The sequence below is a fragment of the Hyperoodon ampullatus genome (genome assembly GCF_949752795.1).
Source record: "Hyperoodon ampullatus genome assembly, chromosome: 3".
Taxonomy (NCBI): Eukaryota; Metazoa; Chordata; class Mammalia; order Artiodactyla; family Ziphiidae; genus Hyperoodon; species Hyperoodon ampullatus.
In genome coordinates this window covers 94,481,543-94,507,116 of record NC_136916.1, presented here as the reverse complement: position 1 = coordinate 94,507,116, position 25,574 = coordinate 94,481,543, and the positions used below count along the sequence as shown (strand labels likewise).

Below are 25,574 nucleotides of genomic sequence, written 5' to 3'. Positions count from 1 at the left end.
ATTTCTAAACAGGAGATCCTAAGTCTCCAAGTGACAAGTGTTACTACAGATACTTGGAAGATTTTTATACCACCATTAACCAAATTGTGTTTTTGTTTCTAGGCAGTATGAAACTTATGACATCCAAGGAGATCACTGACTTGGCTCTACTAATTATGATCCAGAAATGAGGAGAATTGGGCAATTTAAGTCAGTCACAAAGTAAAATTCCTAGATCATCATGAATTGGCTAGGTCAGGGGGACAAAAGCATGCAGCTAAACCCACAGCCCAGAAAGAACAATCTAAACTAAAAACCTCATGAAGGAAAAAAGAAAAAAACCTCATGAAGAAATACATAGATGACTTTATAAATAGGTCACCAAAGAGGCATATAAAAATAATCAAAGAATAGTATCTACAACATGAATGTCTAATTTACTGAGAAGCTCTTTTACCTTCTGACTTAATGTTTAATTATTTATACAGATAAGCTAATAGTGGCACAAGAGTGTAAGAACAAAAATAGAAGTTAGTCTCCTAGAGGCCCCAACACCCTAAAACAAGAGTAAACTACAGCTATACTGAAAGTAGTGAGAATGTCATTTGAAGGATAAGCAACTAAACAATTTAAGAACCATGTTGCTACGGACATTTTAAAACTAAGAAAGTTTCCTTCAAGGACTTGTTCAAAAAACTTTTAGCATATAGAATAAAAACTACTTCTTTTTTATATTCAAACCTCTAACTGAAAACGAAATACAGACCAGGGATAAATAGTATTCAAGAAGGATCTTTAAAATTTTTATAATTTGAAACATTGTTTATCATGTTCTAGGATTTAAAAAATCACCCCACCTCATAACTGGTTCTATATCTCTTTTACTCATATCTGAAATTTTCTGCTTCAGTAATTAAACTCTTCAGACCACAAATCAGTAATGTTAAAATACAAAAGGCTAATACCTGAATTATAGATGTAGGTATGAAATTATGTAGTACAAGCTATAAAACTTCTATTGCTGAAATGATCCTGACACTGTCCAACTGAATATAAATTTATTCAATAAATATTTACTGAAGAAATTAATAATAAAGGGATAAATAAAATTTGGTAGAAGCACCATGTTAACCCACATTAGGCAAAACAATTTTTTCCTAAGGGATGAAATAAGAAATGCCATATAACATATTCAAATGAAGCTTATTCACTAATACCTTTCCACTAGAAAATCTGGATACCAAATAAGAATTTACTGGTATCCAAAAAAATTTGGAACTAATAAAAACAGTTCTAAACATAGTTATCAACATGGTAAAATTCAGATACATAGCAGCTATAGCTAGCTTTTAGGTAGGGTCAATACTGAGTTTTTGGGTTTTTTTTTAAAGGAGTTAATACAGTAGTTCAAGAAAGCATTCCATTGCCTTTTATAAATAAGACAGCAACTTCAAGGTAAACTTTATAATTAAGATAAATAAGTCTGTGGCACAACTTTGTAAATCAACTATATTTCAATAAAAAACAAAATTTAATTAAAAAAAGATAAGTCTGAATGCTATAGGCTGAAAAGAATGTAAATGGAAAATGTATTCTCTACTACATTCTGTTTCAAATAGGCTTTTTAAAATATCAAAATTATTACTTACCGACTTTGTTCTTTCCTTTGTTTTATTAACTGAACGAGTTCCTTGTCAAAATAATCTTCCTCTTCTTCTTCCTTTCCATCATCTTCTCTTTCCTGGGCATCAACATTATCTTTGTGCAATTGGCCAGAAATGTGCTTTGCATATGCAGAAAGACCCACTTCTGTGACCCCGCACACTCGGCACTCATGACTACTGTCCCTAGGGAAAGAGGGAGATGAGGGACATTCAATTCTCCCCACTGGCATGGCACACTCACAAGATCTGTTATAGTTTCCTCTGAAAGACACTGCACACTTTGGCACAGTGAAAAATTAGTTCTAATCAAGTTCAGTGCTCCTTTCATCACTTTTAATAAGTTTGTTCATAAGTTACTTTTGAAATGAATTAAAGATTCTTTTCCAGCAATCAAGAGGCAATACACTTTAGAATAATATAGTTTAGGAGGAGAAATCTTCTTGAATTGCTGTACTTAAAACCTTGCCAGAGGAAACGTGGTGAAAGGGGAGGCAGGGCAGGGGGCTCAGAGCAAACAGAAGTTGCTCCAGAGCACACCCATGGTGCCAGCTGCACTCAGAAAGCCTGGCGACAGCTCTTACATTTAATCTCTGGCTCAAAAGCTTTCTTCCAGTGAAAATTAAGGGGTGGAGAAAAGGGTAGGCAGTGTAGCCAATCACAACCTGGTAACTAAATCGGAACAGCTGGAGCTCTGCCTGGAATGTGAAGATTCCGGACCCCAGGGCAAATGATACTAGTAGTCTCAGCAAACTTTTTTGGTCGGATGATACATGTGATCTACATTCTGCTTCAGAAGGGCTTATTTTAAAGGGAATGGAAAGCATTTCAGTTGTAGGAAGTTAACAGCTGTGCTAGGCAAATGGTTTTTCTCAGGTTTCAGAAAAGAACACCATTTAGAGAGAAGTATAACCAGGTTCTCGGTTAAGAAAGATAATTGGGCAGACTTTTTCTTCTTTTACTTTACACACTTAATGGTATATCTCATACTTGGCCAGTTTAAGAAGCCAAAGTCTTGAATCAATGTCCAGAGCTGTAGTAGATGAATAATTTAACTGCTTTTTTAGCTTCCTGAGTCCCTTGATTGGCTCAGCGATCTATGCAGTCATTGATGAGAAACACCTGAACACCATGGGCACACGTGTAATAAATGGACAGTAATATCCACTCAATAATCCAAATTGGCTTAACTCTATCACTTGTCTTGGGTTAATACTAGTGATATTTTTGCACTTCCTATGCCATTCTATAAAAACACACATACAAAGACATGCTGTCTTTGATAAGACAGACAGACACAGAAATACATACACAGCACTGCTTCAACTTCCCCTCACATATATCCAACAAGACATGGGCAGAATTCACATCAGTTAGCCAGAAGAGGCCCTCAAAATTAAGCACCTCATTTACTAGAAGATGGTTTCTGTTACAGATCATCTGAATATTCATTAAAAACAAAAAACTTACTGAGCAACTACTGAATTCCAGGAAACAAGCTAAGTATATGGTTAATGGTGATAAATTATAAACAAACAATGCCCAGTAAGTAAACAAAACACAGTTTCTTACTTTGTACGAATCATGAAAAACACCTCAGAAAAACGGAGAAAATTCATAAGTTTCCATCTTTTTTTGACTTTGTACCTCAAATGCTCTGGAAGCAATATAGTCTTTGACATTAAGATTCATTTTAATGAGCTCTGACCAGATTCCCCAAATTACCCTGAATATCGATAGTTTCCTTCTAATCCTCCAGGAACTTAAATACATTATTTTCACTGAGAGTTTTCAACTGTATTTTACTACAATTATATAGTTAAAGAAAAATAATCCTCAACTTTCTTCTGTTTACCTGGGATATCCACACTCTTCTCTCAAGCAATTAAAATTAAGGTAGTTCATTCAAAGTGAATGTTAACTTGTAACAGAAAGCAAGCCTTTTCTCACAGCAACACAGAATGAAGTTTAAAATGTATATATAGGGCTTCCCTGGTGGCACAGTGGTTGAGAGTCTGCCTGCCAACGCAGGGGACACGGGTTCAAGCCCTGGTCTGGGAAGATCCCACATGCCGCGGAGCAACTAGGTCCGTGAGCCACAACTACTGAGACTGCGCGTCTGGAGCTTGTGCTCCGCAACAGGAGAGGCCGCGACAGTGAGAGGCCCGCGCACCGCGATGAACAGTGGCCCCCGCTTGCCGCAACCAGCGAAAGTCCACGCACAGAAATGAAGACCCAACACAGCCAAAAATAAATAAATAAATAAAAATTTTTTAAAATGTATATATAAATAGAAATCTATCCCCAGTGGGCAGCATCAGAAGAATATGAAGACTGTAACAAACTTGGCATACATAATTTACACTATAATAACAACTCAAATCAACTGAATTTTCTGGTTAGAAAATCTTTTGGGCTTTAAACTCTACAGCTGTGGAAAATGTTTTTAGTCCACTTTTCTACCTCAAAGTTTATAGAACGCTAAACCATATATTGCAGTACCAGGGACATCATTCTAAAAGGTATTCTTGAATAAAATCCCTGATTTTATCCTTAGTTCCAAAATGCAGAGAATTTTTTTCTTTTTTTTTTTTGGCTGTGCCGCTTGGCATGCGGGATCTCAGTTCCCCAACCAGGGACAGAACCTGTGGCCCCTGCAGTGGAAGCATGGAGTCCTAACCACTGGACAACCAGGGAATTCCCACGGAGAATTTTTCATATGTCCAAACCATCAAAATCTCTCTTTAAAAGACATAATTGGAAGACCACACTGACTTTTTAAAATATTAAGGAATGTAGTATAAAGTAGACAGTAACTAACTGTTAAAAATAAATATCCATAATTATAAATCCACATATTTTGCAATTTCCAAAGCACAAATATATGTTGGACAGGTATCAAACACTCAAACACAGATTTTTAAAACATTTTTGCTTTCATTGCAAGAAAGAGTATTAACCATAATTCCAAAGTTACTTGATAGAAAAATACCTCGCGATCCTACCCAGAAGGGTATAGCAATAAGTGCAACATAAAAGTTAACACTAAAAACACAGATTTATCAAAACACAGAAATCCCTAACATTTTTCTTATAAATGAAATCTAGTTTTTTTTTTTTTTTAAAGATAAGCTTTACAAGAAACTTCAAAAAGAGAAAAGAGAGAATCTACATTTATACTGGGAAAGAGCAGGATAGGTCAACCACATCTTGTGAAAATTCAAATGTGTCTGTGTCTGGAGTCAAGCATATTACAATATGCGTTCAGGCTCCCAAATAGGGTGTTTGGGAAACCACATGTTCTTTAAAGCTAATAGCAAATTAAATAATATTTGAATGATGCTATTTTCCAATTTTTTATCAATAACCAGTTAAAATACTACTTTGTATAAATATATAAAGTAATTGTTGGGAAAAAAGTACTGGTTTACTTCCTGACTAATAAAGGCAATAATTTTCCTCAGAGTGTTTTAACAGAGGGCCCAAATTAGCTTCATCCTGTTACCACACAATTTCCTCTCATGTGTGAAAGGCAAAGCCTTCAGATATTCTATCCATAAGCTCCTCTTTATTAAGCTTGCTCTAACTATACCACAACAGCTGGTTGATAAATTAAGGTTTGTGCCCTTTTAATAGCATCTATCTGTAGAAACTACTTACAGGCCATACATCTGAACAAGTACATCAGGAAAAAATAGGGAAATGTTCCAGATGTCTACAATCGCGAACTAAATAAGTTACTTCTCAATCAAGCTTGCATTCAAAACCTAAAAAAATGCTCTTTACATTTCTTAACCAGATCACAACCAAAAATTACAGTGATACTTAATATCAGAAAGCCAGTAATTAAACACGGAATCCAGAGGAAATAATCACAAACTGAGGATAGGAAGAAAAAACATAATGACTGATAACTATTTGTCCCTTTGGTACAAACTAGTGATGACTGTTTGTCATGGCAATAAATGTTCCAAGTCAGTAAATGATTTTTAAGATTGTGTTGTTTTTTATAGCTTTGCCAGCTGTTTTTCCTTGCTACCTGCTTGCCTTCTCCCTTATAATTTGTACTGGCCAGGAAACCATACCAAACCTTATAGCACTATATCTAAAATATGAGTAAATTAAGTACCAAAGTGCTCTCCTCTAAATAAAATGAGTTTGGGTGTTAACACTGACATTACTATTGTCATTTCAGAGGCTTCCAATGCTTATTCCTTAACTATCTGATTATGCTCCAAATAACTAAAAACAGTAGACAAAATCTCCATGGCACAATTAAGTTGATAAGTGGGAGGAAAGGAGAAACAAATTACAGAACAATACATATATATGGCATGTGGTTCAGTTATGGTAGTAAGACAAAACAAAATGTGTATATATATAAATATAAATCTATGTATACACACAGAAAAGAGGTTTGGATAGGATATACACTAAACTGTTGACTTTCCTCTAAGAGGGGAGTAGGAAGGGGGGGAGGGAGTGAAAGGACCTCTACGTTTTTTACTTTTTATGATTCTGCACTGACTATGAACATGAATCTTAAGTTATCAAAATTTGTTTTTTTACTGTTCTAATTAGCTAATTAGTGATCTTTGAATAAAATAAGGCATTAGTCTTAGAACAAAATGAGCTTCTCTCCTAACGACTAGATTTACTAACCTCATTTGCTTTGTTTGATTTTATAATACACTACAGGTCACTAAGAAGCCCAGAAAAAGGTGAATTCCAGAAAGAAGTATGTTGGAAATGGGATCAAATAATTAAGGTAATCCACATATAGGGAATCAAAGGTTGACTGTATTTCATGGGTTCCAATGATAATGAGTTAAAGATCATATATACTCAAAGTATTATAAGGGCTCTCCACATTAAATCTGAGTGAACGCCTCTTTTATACTGCTGCTAAGACCTAACCTTCACACAGTAAAAGACTGAGACCATGGAAAAATTCCACTAATATGCTAAACAGATGCTGAAAGTTTAATAACATATAAATTTGCCCACACAACCTAAAACTATATTACTTAAAACTCAAATAATTCCAAATGACTTAGGTTGGCATCTTGATCAAAGCTTGCACAGTAAGTCCCCTACATACGAACGAGTTCCGTTCCGAGAGCGCATTCATAAGTCCAATTTGTTCGTAAGTCCAACAAAGTTAGCCTAGATACCCAACTAATACAATCAGCTATATAGTACTGTACTGTAATAGGTTTATAATACTTTTCACAAATAATAATACATAAAAAACACAAAAAATAATGAAAACATTTTTAACCTTACAGTATAGTACCTTGAAAAGCACAGTAGTACAGTACACCAGCTGGCATACAGGGGCTGGCACCGAGTGAACAGGCAAGAAGAGTTACTGACTGGAGGAGGGAGAGGAGGTGGGAGATGGTAGAGCTGAAGGATCGTCAGCAATAGGAGATGGAGGGCAAGCTGCAACTTGCGTTCACTCAGATTTAATGTGGAGAGCCCTTATAATACCTTGAATATATATGACCTTTAACTCATTATCATTGGAAACTATGAAATACCGTCAACCTTTGATTCCCTATATGTGGATTACCTTAATTATTTGATCATCACACCTGACGTTGACGGCACAGCTTCTGGCTCCTTGCTGGATTGAATTCTATCTACCCTATTGAAAAAATGATCCAGTGATGTCTGAGTAGTAGCTCTTCTTTTCTTGTCATAGATAACACAGTAGCACTGGATTGCATTCTGAACGGCCGCTGCAGCCTTCATGTACCATTCTACGTTCAGGTCCTGTGCCTCAAAAACTAACAGTGCCTCCTCAAATAAAGAAAATCCCCTTGCCATTTCCTGTGTCATGAATCTCTTCAGTTCTTCAGTTACCTCTTCTTCCTCTTGTCTCTCTTTGTCCTTTCTCTGGGCCTCCAATTCCACCGGGTCTTCATTAGTCAGCTCCTCTTGTTGCACAGCAAAGAGTTCAATGAAGTTGTCCTCTTGCAGATCAAGCTCCAGCTTCTTGCTGAGGGTCACTAAGTTGCTGAAGACCTCTTTGGACTCATCCACCTTCTCAAATCCACGAAAATCGTGAACAAACTGCAGGCAAAGGTTCTTCCAAACCCCATTCATGGTGACAGTCGTAACCTCATGCCAAGCAAAGTCAATGTTTTTTATGGCCTTGTAGATGTTACAGTCCTTCCAAAATTGTCACAAGGTTGCTCCTGATTCATCACTCACCTTTACTGCCTGATGAAAAGTGTGACATAAATAATATTTCTTGTAAGTTGCTACAACTCCCTGGTCTGTAGGTTGGATGAGTGACATATATTCGGTGGCAGATGCACTACTTTGACTTCAGGATGGAAGTTGTCCATGAATGGGGGTGGCCTGGAGCACTGTCAAGCAGCAAAAGAATGTTGAATGGGACGTCCTTCTCCAAGCAATATGTCTCTACCTCTGGGATAAAGTGGTGGAAAAACCAGTCCTGGAAAATGGCCCGTGTAACCCAGGCTTTGGGGTTACTCTTCCACACGACAGGAAGAGAGCCCTTGGCTATGTTTTTAAGGGCTCTTGGGTTCTCTGAATGATAAACTAAGAGAGGCTTCAGCTTCATAACACCAGAAGCATTGCCACCAAATAACAGAGTTAGCCTATGCTTTGCTGCTTTTCCTCCTAACTGATATAACTTTGGTCTGGCATCTTCTTCCAGTACAGTCCTGTCTCAACCACATTAAAAACCTACTTGGGTAAATACACACCATCATCAATAATTTCTCGAAGCATTTCAGGAAATTCCCGGGCAGCTACTGTATCTGCACTCGCTGCCTCACCACTTACTTTTACATTGTAAAGGCTGGCTCTAGCCTTGAACCGATGAAACCAGCCATGGGTTAGCATTAAAAGACACGCCCTCTGATTCTTTCTTCTTCAAGTCTTCATAAAGGCTTTTAGCTTTCTCTTGAATCAACATTAGGCTGAGTGGGACTCAATGCTGATGCTGATCCTACATCCACACACTGAGAAGCTTCTCCATCTCCTCCATCACTTTTCCACACTTCTTTGCGGAGCACAGACTCTGGATGCGCAGGCTCAGCGGCCATGGCTCACGGGCCCAGCCGCTCCGTGGCATGTGGGATCCTCCCGGACCAGGGCACGAACCCGTGTCCCCTGCATCGGCAGGCGGACTCTCAACCACTGCGCCACCAGGGAAGCCCTCATCCTTCTTCTTTAGAATCATGCTGATGGTTGAACAATTCATGTTATAAGAACAAGCGACATCTACCATCTTTTCGCCTCGCTCCACTCTCAATTATTTTCACTTTGTTTCCGTCGTTATCGCTTGGCACTTCTTAGCAGTACCAGCTACCTCACTGCTGCTTTTAAGCTTGCTTCTGTACATCCTGGACTTGAAATAAAAATACTGTACTACTGTACTCTCTATAGTACTTTACAGTAAAGCACACAAAAGCACAACCACTTGCAGAGGATGCACGCACACGACAATGTACACTAGACACATGAACTAACTTATGTAATTGGACATGGGAACACACATTCCCATCTGTGAAAGTTCACAACTTGAAGGTTCATATGTAGGGGACTTACTATAACCATTATTCATGGACTAAGGTATAATTCATATTTCTGTTTCCCAAAGTTTCTCTGTTCCATACTGTCTCCAAACTTCCAATTCACACATGTCCAAAACATCAAAACAGGAAACTTAGTTGGAAAAAAAGACACAGGATATACATACATGCTACATTTAATGTCTTAAAGGTACTTATTTGTTAGATTTTCTTTCCTTAAACATCTCAAGCTTTAATTCACAAAATAGCATTCTTAGATACTCAAGGTTTATACATCTATTTTATTTACACTAATGAGATTCAGTGCTATTTAGGAGACTTTGGACTTTTCAGACTATTCCAGCAACAGTAAAGGTTTATGGCCTGCAATAATTTGAACACTGCTGAGGCAATAATATGAAATGTCCTAGTTGCAAGGCTGCTGTGTAGGAATAAGAAAGCTTACTAATGAGAGAACTAGCTCATCCCCACCAACCTTTGTTGTAATCTATTTGCTAGAGCTGCTGTGAATTCTACACACTTGAGATGCACAAAGATTTATCCCTTTTGAAGGCAAAAAAAAAAAATCTACTTGTACTTGTTATTAATTCCAAAAGATAGTTCTATGCCGTAAGACAACATTCATTTATGAAGGATTACTATAAAATAAGCTGACAAGCACCATCAGCCCTCAGATCCCCCCACATCCAGAAGTTTATGGAAGACAGCCGTCCCATACCTGCCCTTCAGGTTCTCAAGTTCCCTGTGATGCAACATGCTCCGCATGTGTTCGTCCATCTCCTTCAAAATTAAAGAAAGCAGGTTAAACTAAGGGGGATTGCTTTGGGGAAAAAAATTCCTCTGTCCTGTTCAATCAACGATTGGGGCTCAAGCTCCTTGTATCAAAGTTGTGTTTGTGGTTACCATTCTCAATTCAATATTGGAATCAGTTCCTTATTAAGTAACTCTTTAGCATGTTTTTTTGACATATTTCATTTTTAAATAAAGCAATAGTTAAGAAAGACCTATTTAAGTGGCTTTTCAAAAAGGTTTGAAAGTATATTGTATTTAGGAGGCAAAAGAGTAAATAATAAACAAATATGTTAAATTCTATCCCAATATAAGGAATTTACTTAAGTTTATTAAAAAAAAAAAACAACTGCCTGAAATCACATAACTTCTCAACTACTTGGCTACTTTTCACCATACTCTCTTTCCCCACTCAACTGAGAGTTTCTCAAGAGTTAGTTACAACTCTTACCCGTATCTTGGCCAGGGCCTGACATACAGTTACTAATATTTGTTGAATGAACAGATGGATACATCAATTCTACACAGAAGTTAAAGATATAACAGAATTTTCCTATGGTAGGTCAAAAAATGCCTTGAACACGGCAGTTCAATCATGACTTCACCTTCACTGCCCACTCCCTTCCCCACACCAATTGATTTGTTTGGTTCCAATGAAAAGTTTGAAAATATACTAGATTCTCCCCTCCCTCCCACCCTTGGTGGGAAGGAAATAAAATCTGTGGAAAGAGCTTCCACTTATAAGTGCAAGCGTGACACACATGCACACACCCTTCAAAAAACTCAAAGTTGCAAATGTCTGTCTCTCTGTCACACAAAGTATATATAGCCAGTATGCCATAATAGAGAATGGCTGTTTACCAATATGATAAAAGGGTTACTACAATTGTTGAGTATTACTATTAACTGTGCTCTGTGCTAAATGCCTCAAACATTTTCTCACTTGAACCACCAAACACTGCTAAGGGAGGATTATTAACATCATAAGGACACAAGGATGCAGAGAAGCTAATTTGTTTATTCACCAAAGATTTATCAAGTGCTTCTTAGGTGCCAAGTACAGAGCTAGGCATTGAAGGGATAAGTGTGAAAATATCTAGTCTTGCCCTCTCAGAGTCACAGATTATCAAGTGGTGAAACTAGGACTCAAACTCTGGCAGATCCGGCACCAAAGTCAACATTTCAAACACCATGTCACGTTGCAAACATCTAGTGCGTTGAGTTTTTTTTATTATATACAATTCATTTGTCAAAAGGAGTACAACAACCTCTTCTTTAAGTTATCTACACACAGTGTGATACACAGTGTTATGATTCAAAACACTTCCTTTAAATGGCAATTTTACTGAAGATGACCACCATTTCTTTCCTACCTCTACAAATGCTTCATCCGGAAGGGACAGTTTTACATGTGACCCCTTCTACCTACAACTGATTGGCCATTAACCAGAATGAACATTTATAGAGCAGAAAACTAAGTCGAGTTAGTGACAGGATACAGAATGAAAAAATCCATGAACAATATACAACACCTGCTCAAATCTCTATGCTTCCTGTTGTTCAGTTTTTGTTTCCTGTTGCTCAGTTTTTCCTTAGATTACATTTAACATATGCCACATCTCCTTTTCTTGAGCTAAATTTAAGTGGGTCTGTTTCTTGCAATGAAACTATTCCTAACCAAAAGAGTATTCACTGAAATAGGTTACTCTCTCTGATGTAAAAACCAATTCTGTATTCTATTTCAGTTATAAAAAATGTTATCATTCAAAACTAGTTTTAATGTGATTTTTTTTTTTTTTCCCACATGGCTTGTGGGATCTTAGTTCCCTGACTAGAGATCGAAGTCGTGCCCCCTGCAGGGGAAGCACAGAGTCCTAACCACTGGACGGCAAAGGAATTCCCTTAATGTGACTTTTGATTGCTTAAAATACTTCAATAATCTGTTTCTAAATTTACAATGTGAAATCCTCTTCCATCCTGCTGTAAGGAATGAATGCAAATAATGAGACAACTGAGTTTTCAAATAGCTGAGAAAGATCCACAGATACAGCTCCAAATGCATACCTGCAGAGTTACCAAGCTTCTATTTAGTCCCTTACATCAGTATTATGTTGTTAAAAGGAGGGGGAAGAAGGGAGAAAAATAGGATTTGGGGTTGAACAAATTTGGAAAACACTGAGTAACAGAAAAAAATTTTAATATTTTTTAATTCCAGGACTTCTCAGATTTTCATAAGTTAATAAGCCTTAGGATACTCAGGGGTATAATACACAGTCACCCTAGATTCTTTTCTCCTTCACAGTGTATTTGGAGAAACCAAGGTAATACTAGTTTGGCAAACTAGAGGAAAGCACATCAACATAAGTTGTTCATAGTCTACCTAAAAATAAGTATCTGAGTTTATCCCTTTCAGTTAACCCATCCCGTTAATTTCTTACCCCTATCTTAACACTTAAATCACGCCATTCCCTTGCTTAAAAACCTATAGTTGACTGTCCCTAAGGCAGGAGTATATAACACCAGCCCTTATTTAACTTTGTTGTGACCCATGGAAAAGTATGAAGAGACGAAACATGTTTTAATCCAGAGTAGAAGAAATGCCAAAAGGACTTAAAGTAGCAAAATTATGAGATATAACAAGATAGGCGTGCTACTCCACGAAAATCTGACACCACACCTCTGAGTACCCATCTCATACCTTCTCAATTTCCCATCCCCCTCTAATCTGAAAGTAGCCTTATTGAAAATTTGAGTAAACCCTGGTCTAAATTTTTAAAATTGGAAGAGCAGTTCTTTTACTTTTGTAGAAGGCAGCAAGTATACTACTAAACATGATTTTTAAATCTCAGCTGATTTTTCCATAACTAACAGAAATCCTAAATAGGAAAAAAAAAAATTCTTCACCCCAGCCTACTAGATGGATCACAATCAAACCCCTCAGTCTAGCACTCAACACTGTTTATTAACTATCTTCACTTAAATTACAATTTAAATTGTGGTCCCACTACTCCCAAGATGAAACTGTTCTAATCAGGTAAGCCTTCTTACCAACTCCTAGAACTGTTATACTCCATTCTACCGCTATACCTTTGTATGTATTTTTCTCCCACCTAAAATATCTCTTCTCCATTTCTTTTAAGCCATTTTACACCCAAACATCTTTCAAGGTTTACTCAGACTTCGCTGGTTAACCTCACTCATGATAATCTTCCCAGTTCTCTGAACTTCCAATGACAATCAAGAACATCTTAAAAACAGAGAAAAAATTCCTCAGTATTTAAGCTAGCAGCACTCTTGGAAAGCAAGAATAAATGGGGGAAAAAAAGAAAAGCAAAATGTGAGACAAACTGCAGTCAATTTCCATAAAGCAAAGGTAAATTCTTTTAGTTCTTAAAAATGTGTTTTTCTTTGAGCAACATCCCCACCTTGTGGACGTCTAAGGATATAGTTAGTACCATTGCTGCTGTGCTGCACTTTTCACAAGCATATGCAGAAAGAGAACTCCGCTACGTATCAGTGCTGTTACCTTAGTTAATCAGAAAGTTGTTATAATCTCAACCTGAATTTTAATGTCTTTTCTCTATAACTGGTTACTAACTGAATTTCTCTTTATCATACTGTTGAGTATCCTCAAATTCCAGGTAGAGATTTAATAATATAGTTACTGGTTTTGTGAGGCGGTAATGAGAAAAAAACCAGTGAAATAAGACTAAGGTTTAGGAAAGAAGCATAAGTAAGATGTTAATGGCTTTTACCCATCTATAAATTCCATGTGATGTCTCTGAAAAAATGATCAGTCATAAAAGCCTCAGATTCTCCCTCTTCTATTATTACCTTTTTTGAGCTGTACACAATGTGGCACAATATGCATTTTCGTTCTCGTGCCATAGTGACCAGATCTGAAGCACTCAACGTCATACCTGCAATGAGGAAGTAACATTTAGTAACCTTTTCTTCCCAGATGTCTTTTTAGATTCATCTTAACATAGCCCAAAATACAAATCCTGCAACTCCCTCACCTCCACCCTGCTCCCCCAGTCTTCCCATCTCGGTAAAGGAAAATTCCAAGTTTCCAGGTACCTAGGGCAAAAACTTTGGGAGTCATCCTTGATTCCTCTTTCTCACTCCATATCCACCCTCATCAGCAAATCCTGCCAGTCCCACCTTGGAGTACATCTGAAATCCAACCACCCCTCACTGCTTAGCATATCTACCATCTCACATGGCACCACTGACTCCCTATTTCCACTCTTGTCTGTCCTCTCATGGTCTATTCTCAAATTAGCAACCAAAGATTCTCAGAACAGGATTCTTTTAAAATTTAAGTCCAATCATTTAACTCCTCTGCTCAGAATCTTCCAATAGAATCCCATCTCACTCATAGAAAATCCAAAGTCCTTTGTCACGGGCTACAAAATCTGTTTCTCTCTCATTCTCTGACTCCACGCCCTATCACTCTCCCTGTATTGCTCCATTCAAGTTACACTGTCCTCCTTGCTATTCCTTGATCACACCAGGGATTCTCCCACCTTAGGGTTTCTATATTTCCTGTTCTCTCTGCCTGGAATATTCTTCCTTAGGATGTACCTATGGCACAGCAGAGAGTTGACCCCACATCTCTTATTTCTGGTTTAAGAGCCTTTTCTCTGTGTTATGCTGACATTTAAAATATTTAAATAAACCCTTCAGACAAAAAAAAATGTATTTATGGGTTTCATGGCTCACTCTCTCATGCTGCCTCATCAGGGAGGCCTTCCCTGACCCCCTATAAAATACTGTACTTCCTGCCCTCCATTTCTTCTATCCCCCTAATAACCTGCTTAATTTTTTACTTTTTAATAGTACTATGGTAGATTGTTTCCATAGATGGCCACAACATTATCTCCCACCCCACGTGCTCTTTTGCAGTGTGACGTTGTCACCACCACCCATCAAAAGGTATAGAGTCTATTTTCCCTCCCTGTGACCTGTTTTGACCAATAAAATGCAATGCAAGTGACAATGCAATTTCTGAGGCCAGGCCTTAAAAACTTTGCAGCTTCTGCCTTTGCACACTTGGAACACTCCCTCTTAGAACCCAGCCACATGGAGAGGCCAAAGGGAAAAAAACTGAGGCCCCAGCTGAGCACCCAAACAACAGCCAGCACCACCTGACAGCCATGTTGGGCACTCCAGGCCCAGCTGCCAATGAGGCATCCCAAGTGGGACCAGTTAAAGAACCACGCAAATGAGCCTTTTTCAACCCACAGAATTGTAAGAAACAAAATAGCTGTTTTAAGCCAGTAAATACTGGGACAGCTTGTTAAACAGCAAGAAATATCTGAAACAAGCATCCTTTACTACCTAACATAGTATACATTTGTTATTCTTTGTTTCCCCAATTAAAAATTAAGCTTCGGGCTTCCCTGGCGGCACAGTGGTTGAGAGTCTACCTGCCGATGCAGGGGACATGGGTTCGTGCCCCGGTCCGGGAAGATCCCACATGCCGCAGAGCAGCTGGGCCTGTGAGCCATGGCCGCTGAGCCTGCACGTCCGGAGACTGTGCTCCACAACTGGAGAGGCCACAACAGTAAGAGGCCCGCATACCGCAAAAAAAAAAAAAAATTAAGCTTCATAAAAACAGAGACTCGGTATATTTTGTTCACTAGTATAGGTCTAGCACTGAGAACAGTGTATGACACATTGTAGGCACTCCATAATTATTTGTTGAATTGTTCCAAATAGAACTATCTTAGGTTTTTAAATGTAAGACAGAGGTAACTGGATAAATACTGAGGTTTGGGTTAAGACCAGAAGGGTCTCTATTCTACAATCCTCTAGCACTACCATACTTTCCTCCTGCATCCCTGCAAGGATGCCCTACCTGAGAATTTAATTCCACTCCCCAGGCAAAATTATTTTTCCTCCACACACACACCAGACTCTAATAGATTTATCTGCTTCCTTGCCTGGGCTTGTTCCTTATGGGACTTAAAACTGTGATGTAATGAAGTTATAAGCTGCCCTAATTTAATCTTTAACCCTTAGACAACACGGTGGAAAAACCAATGAGAAAGAAGCCTAAGGTTCTCTACCTCTCTTGTCACTCAGTTTCCTTGCTATTGCAACCCACTCCATACCACTACTAAATGTCTGAAATAATTCTATTCAATAACAAATTACAAAGCACCAAAACAAGACTGTGGGTAAAATTTTGACCATTTGAGAAAGCTGAATGTTAACTAGTTAATAAAACAAAGAAATATACCTTTATGGATAGGTACAGTATTATTTATGCTTCTAGTATTACTAATCCTAAATCTCAAAATTAACACAAACCACTCTGGTGCTAAGTGTCAAAGCACAATTATTCTTTTAATTCCCTTATCTCTTAACATTAACTTTAATTACTATTTGCAAGCAGTATTTTGTTATTTCATTCAGCAAGCATCGTTCTAAGAGTTGCAAAATCAGTGATAAAGATGATATATCCAGAAATGTTTTTAATACTGCTTCAAATTATTACCCATTAAAGCAAAACACGAACAAAAAACGTGGAAGCAATGAAGTCAATGAAAAAGTGACACTTCCTGGCACAAGCAACAGCAGTTGCTGTGGGGTTTTTATATATTTACTCAATCGAAAACTAAGCACTAAAATACCAACTGTGTTTCTATTTAATAAAGCCATCAACTCGTAGTAAATGGATAAAGAAAGTCATTATAATAAAAATACTCTCTATCAACCTTTTTTTTGTGTGTGTGTGGTACGTGGGCCTCTCACTGTTGTGGCCTCTCCCGTTGTGGTGCACAGGCTCCGGACGCGCAGGCTTGGAGGTCATGGCTCACGGGCCCAGCCGCTGCGCGGCATGTGGCATCTTCCCAGACCGGGGCAGGAACCCGTGTCCCCTGCATCGGCAGGCGGACTCTCAACCACTGCGCCACCAGGGAAGCCCTCTATCAACCTTTTAACCAAAGGCTCCCTCTTTTTATTTATTTTTTCTTTTCACGAGCTCCATGTTTCTAATCTGTATATATTAAGTTTCATTTCTGTAAAAATTTTCACTTTCATAAAAAAATCAAAAAGTGTAAACTGCTAGCAAAGTATTTAATCAAGAAAGACCTAGTATTTAAAAATACTGAGTTGAGGGCTTCCCTGGTGGCGCAGTGGTTGGGAGTCCGCCTGCCGATGCAGGGGAAACGGGTTCGTGCCCCGGTCTGGGAGGATCCCACATGCCGCGGAGCGGCTGGGCCCGTGAGCCATGGCCGCTGGGCCTGTGCATCCGGAGCCTATGCTCCGCAACGGGAGAGGCCACAACAGTGAGAGGCCCACATACCGCAAAAATAAATAAATAAATAAATAATAAAAATACTGAGTTGATATGATTACAGTTAAAGACGAACTTTAATTTGTACATCCTTAAACTGGGTAAAAATATAATTTCCATTAAGCTTTCTGAAATACTGAAATTAGCTCACAGCCTTCTTTAAAGGTCTTAACAACGATTAGAAGTCAAGGAAATAGAAACCATCCAACTTTGCAACCTCAAAATGCTTGAGAGGTTACATTATACAAGTCAAGTAAGTCAGTTCAACTACTGCTGTCCTCACTTTAACCACCTTACATTTTCCCCCATATCACTTAAATATACCCATTATGAAATCTTTCAAATTTTCCCCAAATAACTGTGAGAAATATCTGTGATATTTCTTAGTCATAAGTCTAAAAAATCCTACAATAAGTACCTTTTCTCAATATCTTAATTACTATCCTATTAATACAATTATCATTCTCCTAGGCAAAACCATATTACTGATTCTTTTCTTTCAGATTCTCATATTTAGTCACCAGGTCCTGACAGATTTCAATTTTTAAATTGTTATTTATGTTCGCTGTACAGTAGAAATTAATGTAACATTGCAAATCAACTGTAATTCAATAAAATAAAAAAATTTTTTTAAAAGAGGAAAAAAATTGTTATTTACTCTTCAGTGTGATAAACCTGCATGACCTTATATGTATTCTTCTCCCTTCACCCAACTGCTATACTCACTAATGTTTCCTGCCTTGACTCCTGCTCCCAATAAATGAACAAGTTCTAAATCCAAGCAGTACATCAGAATCACCCACACAGCTTACTAATAAAAAGAAATACAGTTGTGTGGGCAGAATAGAACTATGGCATTAGTCTCCAGACACCCCATTCTGTACTTCATCATGCTCTGAAGGCTGTTTGATGGTAGGTATGTCTGGTCTCACTGACCTTACCATGAGGAAGGGATCTGTCTTTTCATATACCTATAACACTGGTTACAATAAGCACATAGTACTTAAGATATCTGAACTCTGACATAATTAAAACCCATTGAGACTCTATAATGATAATATACTGTAAAACACTGAAGAAAACAAGCGTAATTATTGGTTTGTTGGGGCGGGGGAAGTGGTACTCAGATTAGTATCCCTTTTCTGAATTCCACAGGTAACTTGTCCACCTTAATCCTGACAAAAAACTAATGGATTTCTGGTGAGCAAGACAGGGCAACAGAGAGACAATGTTCAGTGATACAACAAGTTTTTGTCACTACCCCTAGGTTGCCCAGGTTATGGAACAAAGATATGACTGGCACTTCTGAAAAGTCCTCACTTTGCTGAGTGGGACTCCCCAGAAAGTTTCAAGGCTCCTAGCTAAGGAAGGAGTTTTAGTAAGCTGACAACAAAGGTCAAGAAGTATTTTGGGGCATATGAACCTGTACCCACAACTTTCAAAGGCTTATTCTGGGTACCTGTCCTATTTACTAGTTCTAAATTCTGGCTGGCTCTTGTTTCCCAAGGAAAGTGATTGGTGGTTTCCTGCATCCATCCACTATCTCTGATGGAGCATAAGTTCATAAGCATTTTAACTCACTAGCATTCCTACTTTTTATATTATCTGCCCTAACATAACGCTCACCAGGATCATATATGTATGTGTATACACACACGTGCGTGCACACACACACCACTCTTTTTTTTTTTTCCTGCGGTACGCGGGCCTCTCACTGTTGTGGCCTCTCCCGTTGCGGAGCACAGGCTCCGGACGCGCAGGCTCAGCGGCCATGGCTCACGGGCCCAGCCGCTCCGCGGCATGTGGGATCTTCCCGGACCGGGGCACAAACCCGTGTCCCCTGCATCGGCAGGCGGACTCTCAACCACTGCGCCACCCGGGAAGCCCCACACACCACTCTTTATTCTTTATTAGTAAGCACAGGGCTAAAACGAAGACAGGAAGTTAAGGCTGTGACTCAGGAAAAGGGATCAAAAGTCAAGCATCCAGGGCTTCCCGGGTGGCGCAGTGGTTGAGAGTCCGCCTGCCGATGCAGGGGACATGGGTTTGTGCCCCGGTCCGGGAAGATCCCACATGCCGCGGAGCGGCTGGGCCCGTGACCCATGGCCGCTGAGCCTGCGCGTCCGGAGCCTGTGCTCCGCAACGGAAGAGGCCACAACAGTGAGAGGCCCGCGTACTGCAAAAAAAACAAAAACAAAAACAAAACAAACAACAAACAAAAAAGTTGGCATTCCTGTATTCAACATATCATTTATATATATTTCCAAGCAACCCCAAAGATCCACATAGTAATGTAAAATTCTATGACATGAATTAAAATCAATGCAAGCTGAGTGAGCCTTACTAACTGCTCACTGTTCTTCTCAAAAAGCTTTGCTGTTCTCCGTGCATCTTATTGCTAACAGTCCATTCAATAATCTTCATCCACTTTATACAAGTATGACTATAATAACAATCATTTTCACTATTTCTTCTTTTTATAGAATCTTTTAAGTTCATGGGTGACCATACCACAGTATTACAGTAAAGCATTTATTTTAGCAGTTTTAATTTATGTTAACAGCTTTCTAAATGCCTCTGTCCTGTATTTAAAAAATCATTAAGTCTCTGAAAAGGTCACCATATATTTTATTAGATTTTAAGAAGGAATTTATGTGCCACTAAAGTAGTGGTATTTGCAAATTTTGGAATTTGCAAAAATCTCATATCCTTGTAAATGTCAAAAGCTCACATGCAGACTGTACATGTAGCAATGATGTATCCCAAATCCCAGCAATACAGTAAAAAATATGCTTAGACAAAATTAGCTGTTGTTCAAAAGTACAGTATTCCAAGAGCTTGAAAAACTTCCCAGGGCTCAAACTCACCTTGAAATTATCAGCCTAAAAAGTATACCTGTATAATATCCTCCTAAGTGGTCTCAGCACCCCCTCTCAAACTACTCTCAGGTAATCCTGTACTTTTCTAATTCCTTATACTACAGCAGAAGTAATCTTTTTAAAATGCAAACCTGATCATAATATTCCCTCGATTTTTCTCCCTATGTTGTATTTTGGAAAATTTCAAACACAGAAGTATTTAAAGAGTTTTATAGTGAATATTTCACACCCAGTTTACCATATACGCATATACCCACCACCTAGATTCTATGGTTACCATTTTACTCTACAGTACTTGCTTTATCAGATACCTATCCATCTATCTTTGGTCAGTCATGATGTATTATGATTTGTTAATATTTTGCCTAGAATTTTTTGGGTCTATGTTCATAAGACACACTGTTCTGTAATTTTTTTTATATATATATATTTTTTAATTTGGCTGCGTTGGGTCTTCATTGCTACGTGTGGGCTTTCTCTAGTTGCAGCAAGCGGGGGTTACTCTTTGTTGCGGTGCACGGGCTTCTCATTGTGGTGGCTTCTCTTGTTGAAGAGCACGGGCTCTAGGCATACGGGCTTCAGTAATTGTGGCTCGCGGGCTCTAGAGTGCAGGCTCAGTAATTGTGGCGAAAGGGCTTAGCTGCTCTGAGGCACGTGGGATCTTCCCAGACCAGGGCTCAAACCCGTGTCCCCTGCATTGGCAGGTGGATTCTTTTTTTTCTTTTTTTTAAAAAATTATTTATTTATTTATTTTTGGCTGTGTTGGGTCTTCGTTCCTGTGCAAGGGCTTTTTCTAGTTGCGGCGAGCGGGGGCCACTCTTCATCGCGGTGCACGGGCCTCTCACTATCGTGGCCTCTCCTGTTGCGGAGCACAGGCTCCAGACGGGCAGGCTCAGTAGTTGTGGCTCATGGGCCCAGTTGCTCCACGGCATGTGGGATCTTCCCAGACCAGGGCTCGAACCCGTGTCCCCTGCATTAGCAGGCAGATTCTCAACCACTGCGCCACCAGGGAAGCCCGGCAGGTGGATTCTTAACCACTGAGCCACCAGGGAAGTCCCAGTAATTTTCTTTTCAATCTGTAATACCTTTATCAGGTTTTGGCCTCGTGAAATGAGTGCTTCCCTTTTGTCTATTTTCTGAAAGTTTATATAAGACTGATGTTATTTCTTCTTTAAATACTTGATAAAATTCATCAGTGAAACCCTTCTTTTTTTCATTAATTCTATTTCTTTAATATAAGCTTATTCAGATTTTAGCACATTGACATTTTTAGTACATTGACATTTAAGAAACTGTCCATTTATAGTGTCAAATTTGTTGGCATAAAGTTGTTTATAATATCCCCTTATTATCCTACAGGATCTGTAGTGATCCCTTTCATTTCTGATACTACTAATCTGTGTTATCTCTGTTTTTCATTATCAGTCAATCAAGTGGTTCATCAATATTGTTGATTTTTTTCAATGAACCAACCCTGGCTTTGTAATTTTGTCTATTGGTTGTCTTTTTCTATTTCACTGATTTCTTCTATTGTCTTTATTATCTCTTCCCTTCTATCTACTTTGGGTTTATCTTGCTCTTCATCTACTAGCTTAAGGTAGAACTTTATTTAGCTCATTCATTATCTTTAAACCTTACTTTTCTAAAGGTGTTTAAGTTATAAGTTTCCCTCTAAGAACTGCATTAGCTGTGTCCTACAAATATTTTAGCGCTTTTAAATAAACTATAATAGTTTTAGATTTACAGAAAAGTTGCAAAAAACAATAGGAGAGTATCCATATAGCCCACCCCTTTTCCTGTATTATTTACATCTCATATTAGTATAATTTGTCACAATTAATAAATCAATATTGATATATTATTAATTTAAGTCCATACTTTGTTTCCTCTTTTTTCACCTAGTATTCTTTTTCTCTTCCAGAATTTCAACAAGGATACCACATATGTTTAATCATCATGTCTCCTTAGGTTCCTCTTGGCTATAACAGTTATCCCACAGATTTAGATGTTGTATTTTCATCATCCAGTTCAAAATATTTACTGATTTCTCTTACAATTTCTTCCTTGACTCATCGATTTACCAGTTTCACTGAATTTCCAAATATTTGCAGAGTTCTGTTTGACATCTTGATTTCTACTTTAATCCCACTATGGTGAAAGAAAATAGTCTGTAGTATTTCAACCCTTTTAAATTTATTAAGACTTTATTTATAGACAAGCATCTGGCCTATACGTACCTTTGGGGAACAAAGTGTATTCTGTAGTTGTTGGGTGGAAATCATCATCTATACTGATTTTTTTTGCCTGCTTAGATGTCTATCAATTGTTGAGAAAATTGTTAAAATCACTGTGATTGTTGTCTCTTTCTTCCTTTAATTGTATCCATTTTTGCTTCATGTATTTTGAAGCTCTGATATTAGGCACATACATATTTATGACTGTCTTCCTGATGAACTGACCCTCTTATTATTATGAAATAACTGCCTTAATTCTGGCAATATACTTTATCTTGAAATCTACTTTATGTAATATGAACATAGACACTCCAGCCTTCTTATGCTGTTTGAAAGGTATATCTTTTGGCATTTACTTTTAGTCAATCTGTCTTTATGCACTGAATCAACATTTATTCCGCTAAAGTAAATGAAATTACTGATATGGGTGGATTAATTCTACCATTTTATTATTTTTAATCTCCTATATTTTGTTTGGCTGTACATGTTTCTGTCTTCTTTTGCATTATTCACTTCAATTTTTCTGCTAGCTTTTTAGCAATACTTCTTTGCATCATTTTTTTCCACAGTGGTTGCTCTAGGATAGAGAATATACATCCTTATCATTTTCATACTGTACTAGGTGTTAGTAACATGCCACTTCACATAATATGTAGAAACCCGGCAACAATACAGGTTCATTTACCCCCACTTCCCATTCTATGATCTATGGTATATGTTTTATATCTACAATACATGATGAACTCCACAAGATGATTTTTTTAAAACAATCATAGATAGTATTAGGAAATTAAAAGAAAAAACCAGTTTCTATTTATCCAGATATTTACCATTTCTGATGCTCTTCATTCCCTTAACAAAGATTCAAGTTTCCATCTGGTTTCATTTCCCTTCATCCTGAAGAAATTCCTTTAGCATTTCTTGTAATGCAGATCTGCTAGAAACAAATTCTCTTGGTTTTATGTGACAATATTTTTATTTTGCTTTCATTAATGAAGGCTATTCTACTGAATCTGGAATTCTGGGTTCTCAGATTTTTCTTTCAGCATTTTAAATATTCTCTATTCACTCTGACCTCCATGATTACTCCCCTGTATATAACATGTTGGGTTTTTTTGGGCCACTTTCTAGATTTTTCCTTTTATTTTTGGCTTTTAGCAGTTTGACTATGAAAAAATCCAGTCGCGGTTTTCTTCATTTATAAACTAGAGGTTTTCTTGTCTTTACTTTTCTTGGTTTTGCTGAACTTATTGAATATGTCAATCTATGCCTTTCACTAAATTTGGGAAATTTTCAGCTGTTATATTTTCAAGTATTTTTTTTTCTTCCCCATTTTTTCCCCTCCTATTCTGGGATTCCAATTATGGGTGATGGATTTTTTGATATTGTTCTCAGGCCCTTTTTTCCTCCTACTCTTTTTCTGTTCCTCGCATTGAATTTCTATTGACCTTCAATTTCATGGATTCCTTCCTCAGTCATCTCCATTCTGCTGCTTAGCCCACCTAGTTTAATTTATTTCCAAAATTATGTTTTTCAGTCCTAGAATCTCTATTTGATCTTTTCTTAATCTCTTACTCATTCTTTATGAGCACATTTCCTTTGCATCATTTTCCTTTCCTTTACTAATAAATAGTTATAAAAGTTTAAAATCCTTTCCTGCTAATCCCAACATTTGGGTACTTTAGGGTCCGTCTCTGTAGATTGTCTTTTAACTTGAGAACACGTTACATTTTCCTGATTCTCTGTACATGAGTAATTTTGGAATATATCCTGACTATTGTAAATATTTAATTGTTAAGTTAAATAACAAACATAACTGTTATTTGTGGAGACTCTGGATTCCTTTATATTCCTTTGAAGAGTGTTGATTTTAATTTTATTTATTTTTGTTCTAGTAAGTATCTAAATTGGTTGACTCAAACTGAAAACTCTGTTCCTCAGGTAGGTGAGATCTTGATTCGGTTCTTTTATCTTTTTTTTTTTTTTTTTTTTTTTTTTTAGATGTTGGAGGTAGGAGTTTATTAATTAATTAATTTATTTTTGCTGTGTTGGGTCTTCGTTTCTGTGCGAGGGCTTTCTCTAGTTGCGGCAAGCGGGGGCCACTCTTCATCGCGGTGCGCGGGCCTCTCACTATCGCGGCCTCTCCTGTTGCGGAGCACAGGCTCCAGACGCGCAGGCTCAGTATTTGTGGCTCACGGGCCTAGTTGCTCCGCGGCATGTGGGATCCTCCCAGACCAGGGCTCGAACCCGTGTCCCCTGCATTAGCAGGCAGATTCTCAACCACTGCGCCACCAGGGAAGCCCCGGTTCTTTTATCTTGAGCTGGGCTTCTTGGAGTCTGCTCCACGCACGCATAGTTCTCAACAGTGTGCCAAGACTTGGGTAGAGTTTAGTCACAGAATTTGATGTTTCTATTCTCCAGGATTCTCCTCTTACTTTACAACACCTGTGACTGTCTTGAGCCTTATTTTTGGTTCTTTAGATCACAAAGACTAGCAGTTTACTATCAGAATTTTAACCATCCTACCTGGCACAAACTGGGGCCATGAAAATGAGAAACCACTCCTTGTAGTTCTGTTCCCCAAGTGTCAATTACCTTCCAGAATCTGTTTGCTTTTAGTAACTCTGCAGTGATTTTAGTTGTTTTATGTATTTCTGTCCAGATTTAATAGTTGTTATCTGCAGGAGGAGCTTAGTCATGACCAGAACTGGCTTCCCATGCTTGCACTTTTAAGTGCCCTCACTGTGTTTGAATAACTCCAGGCAATGGTCAAGTAGGTGGGGCTGATCAAAGAAGACATACTCCTCAATCCTGTGATGGAGTAAGAGGCCCTAGGCTTAGTGATGAAGTGTGCTGGAGTTTGAGTGACTCTTGAATGGCAGTTGTCTTTCATGAGGTGGCTCAGCATTCCAGTCTACTTCAATTTCACCTCCATCTAAACATGTGATTTATGAGTCCCTCAACCATACAAAGAAAATGCCTTTCTCACACACACTTATGTTTTCATGCCTCAGTCCCTCACTTTTAAAGGCCCTTCAATGGCATCCAATTATTTAAGACATAAACCAAAATATTTAACAAGTCTTACAAGGCCCACTGATATGATCCTTGCTTATGTGTACTACATAGGTTTGAGCCACTTTCCCCCTTGATCT

General features: G+C 38.1%; 1 protein-coding gene across 1 annotated transcript in view; it reads right to left on the bottom strand.

The window, feature by feature from the left end:
* ZNF106 (zinc finger protein 106) overlaps positions 1 to 25,000 on the bottom strand; it is a gene marked incomplete at its 3' end in the record, with an annotated part of 53,206 nt that extends 28,206 nt beyond the window's left edge. The window contains exons 1-4 of the mRNA XM_079700611.1: positions 23,250 to 25,000; positions 13,835 to 13,920; positions 9,930 to 9,991; positions 1,629 to 1,826 (exon numbers count right to left, since the gene is read on the bottom strand). Coding sequence (XP_079556737.1) covers positions 1,629 to 1,826; positions 9,930 to 9,991; positions 13,835 to 13,920; positions 23,250 to 23,268 — 365 coding nt within the window. The 5' untranslated portion in view covers positions 23,269 to 25,000. The remainder of the gene's footprint in view (positions 1 to 1,628; positions 1,827 to 9,929; positions 9,992 to 13,834; positions 13,921 to 23,249) is intronic.
* Positions 25,001 to 25,574: the final 574 nt, after the last annotated feature.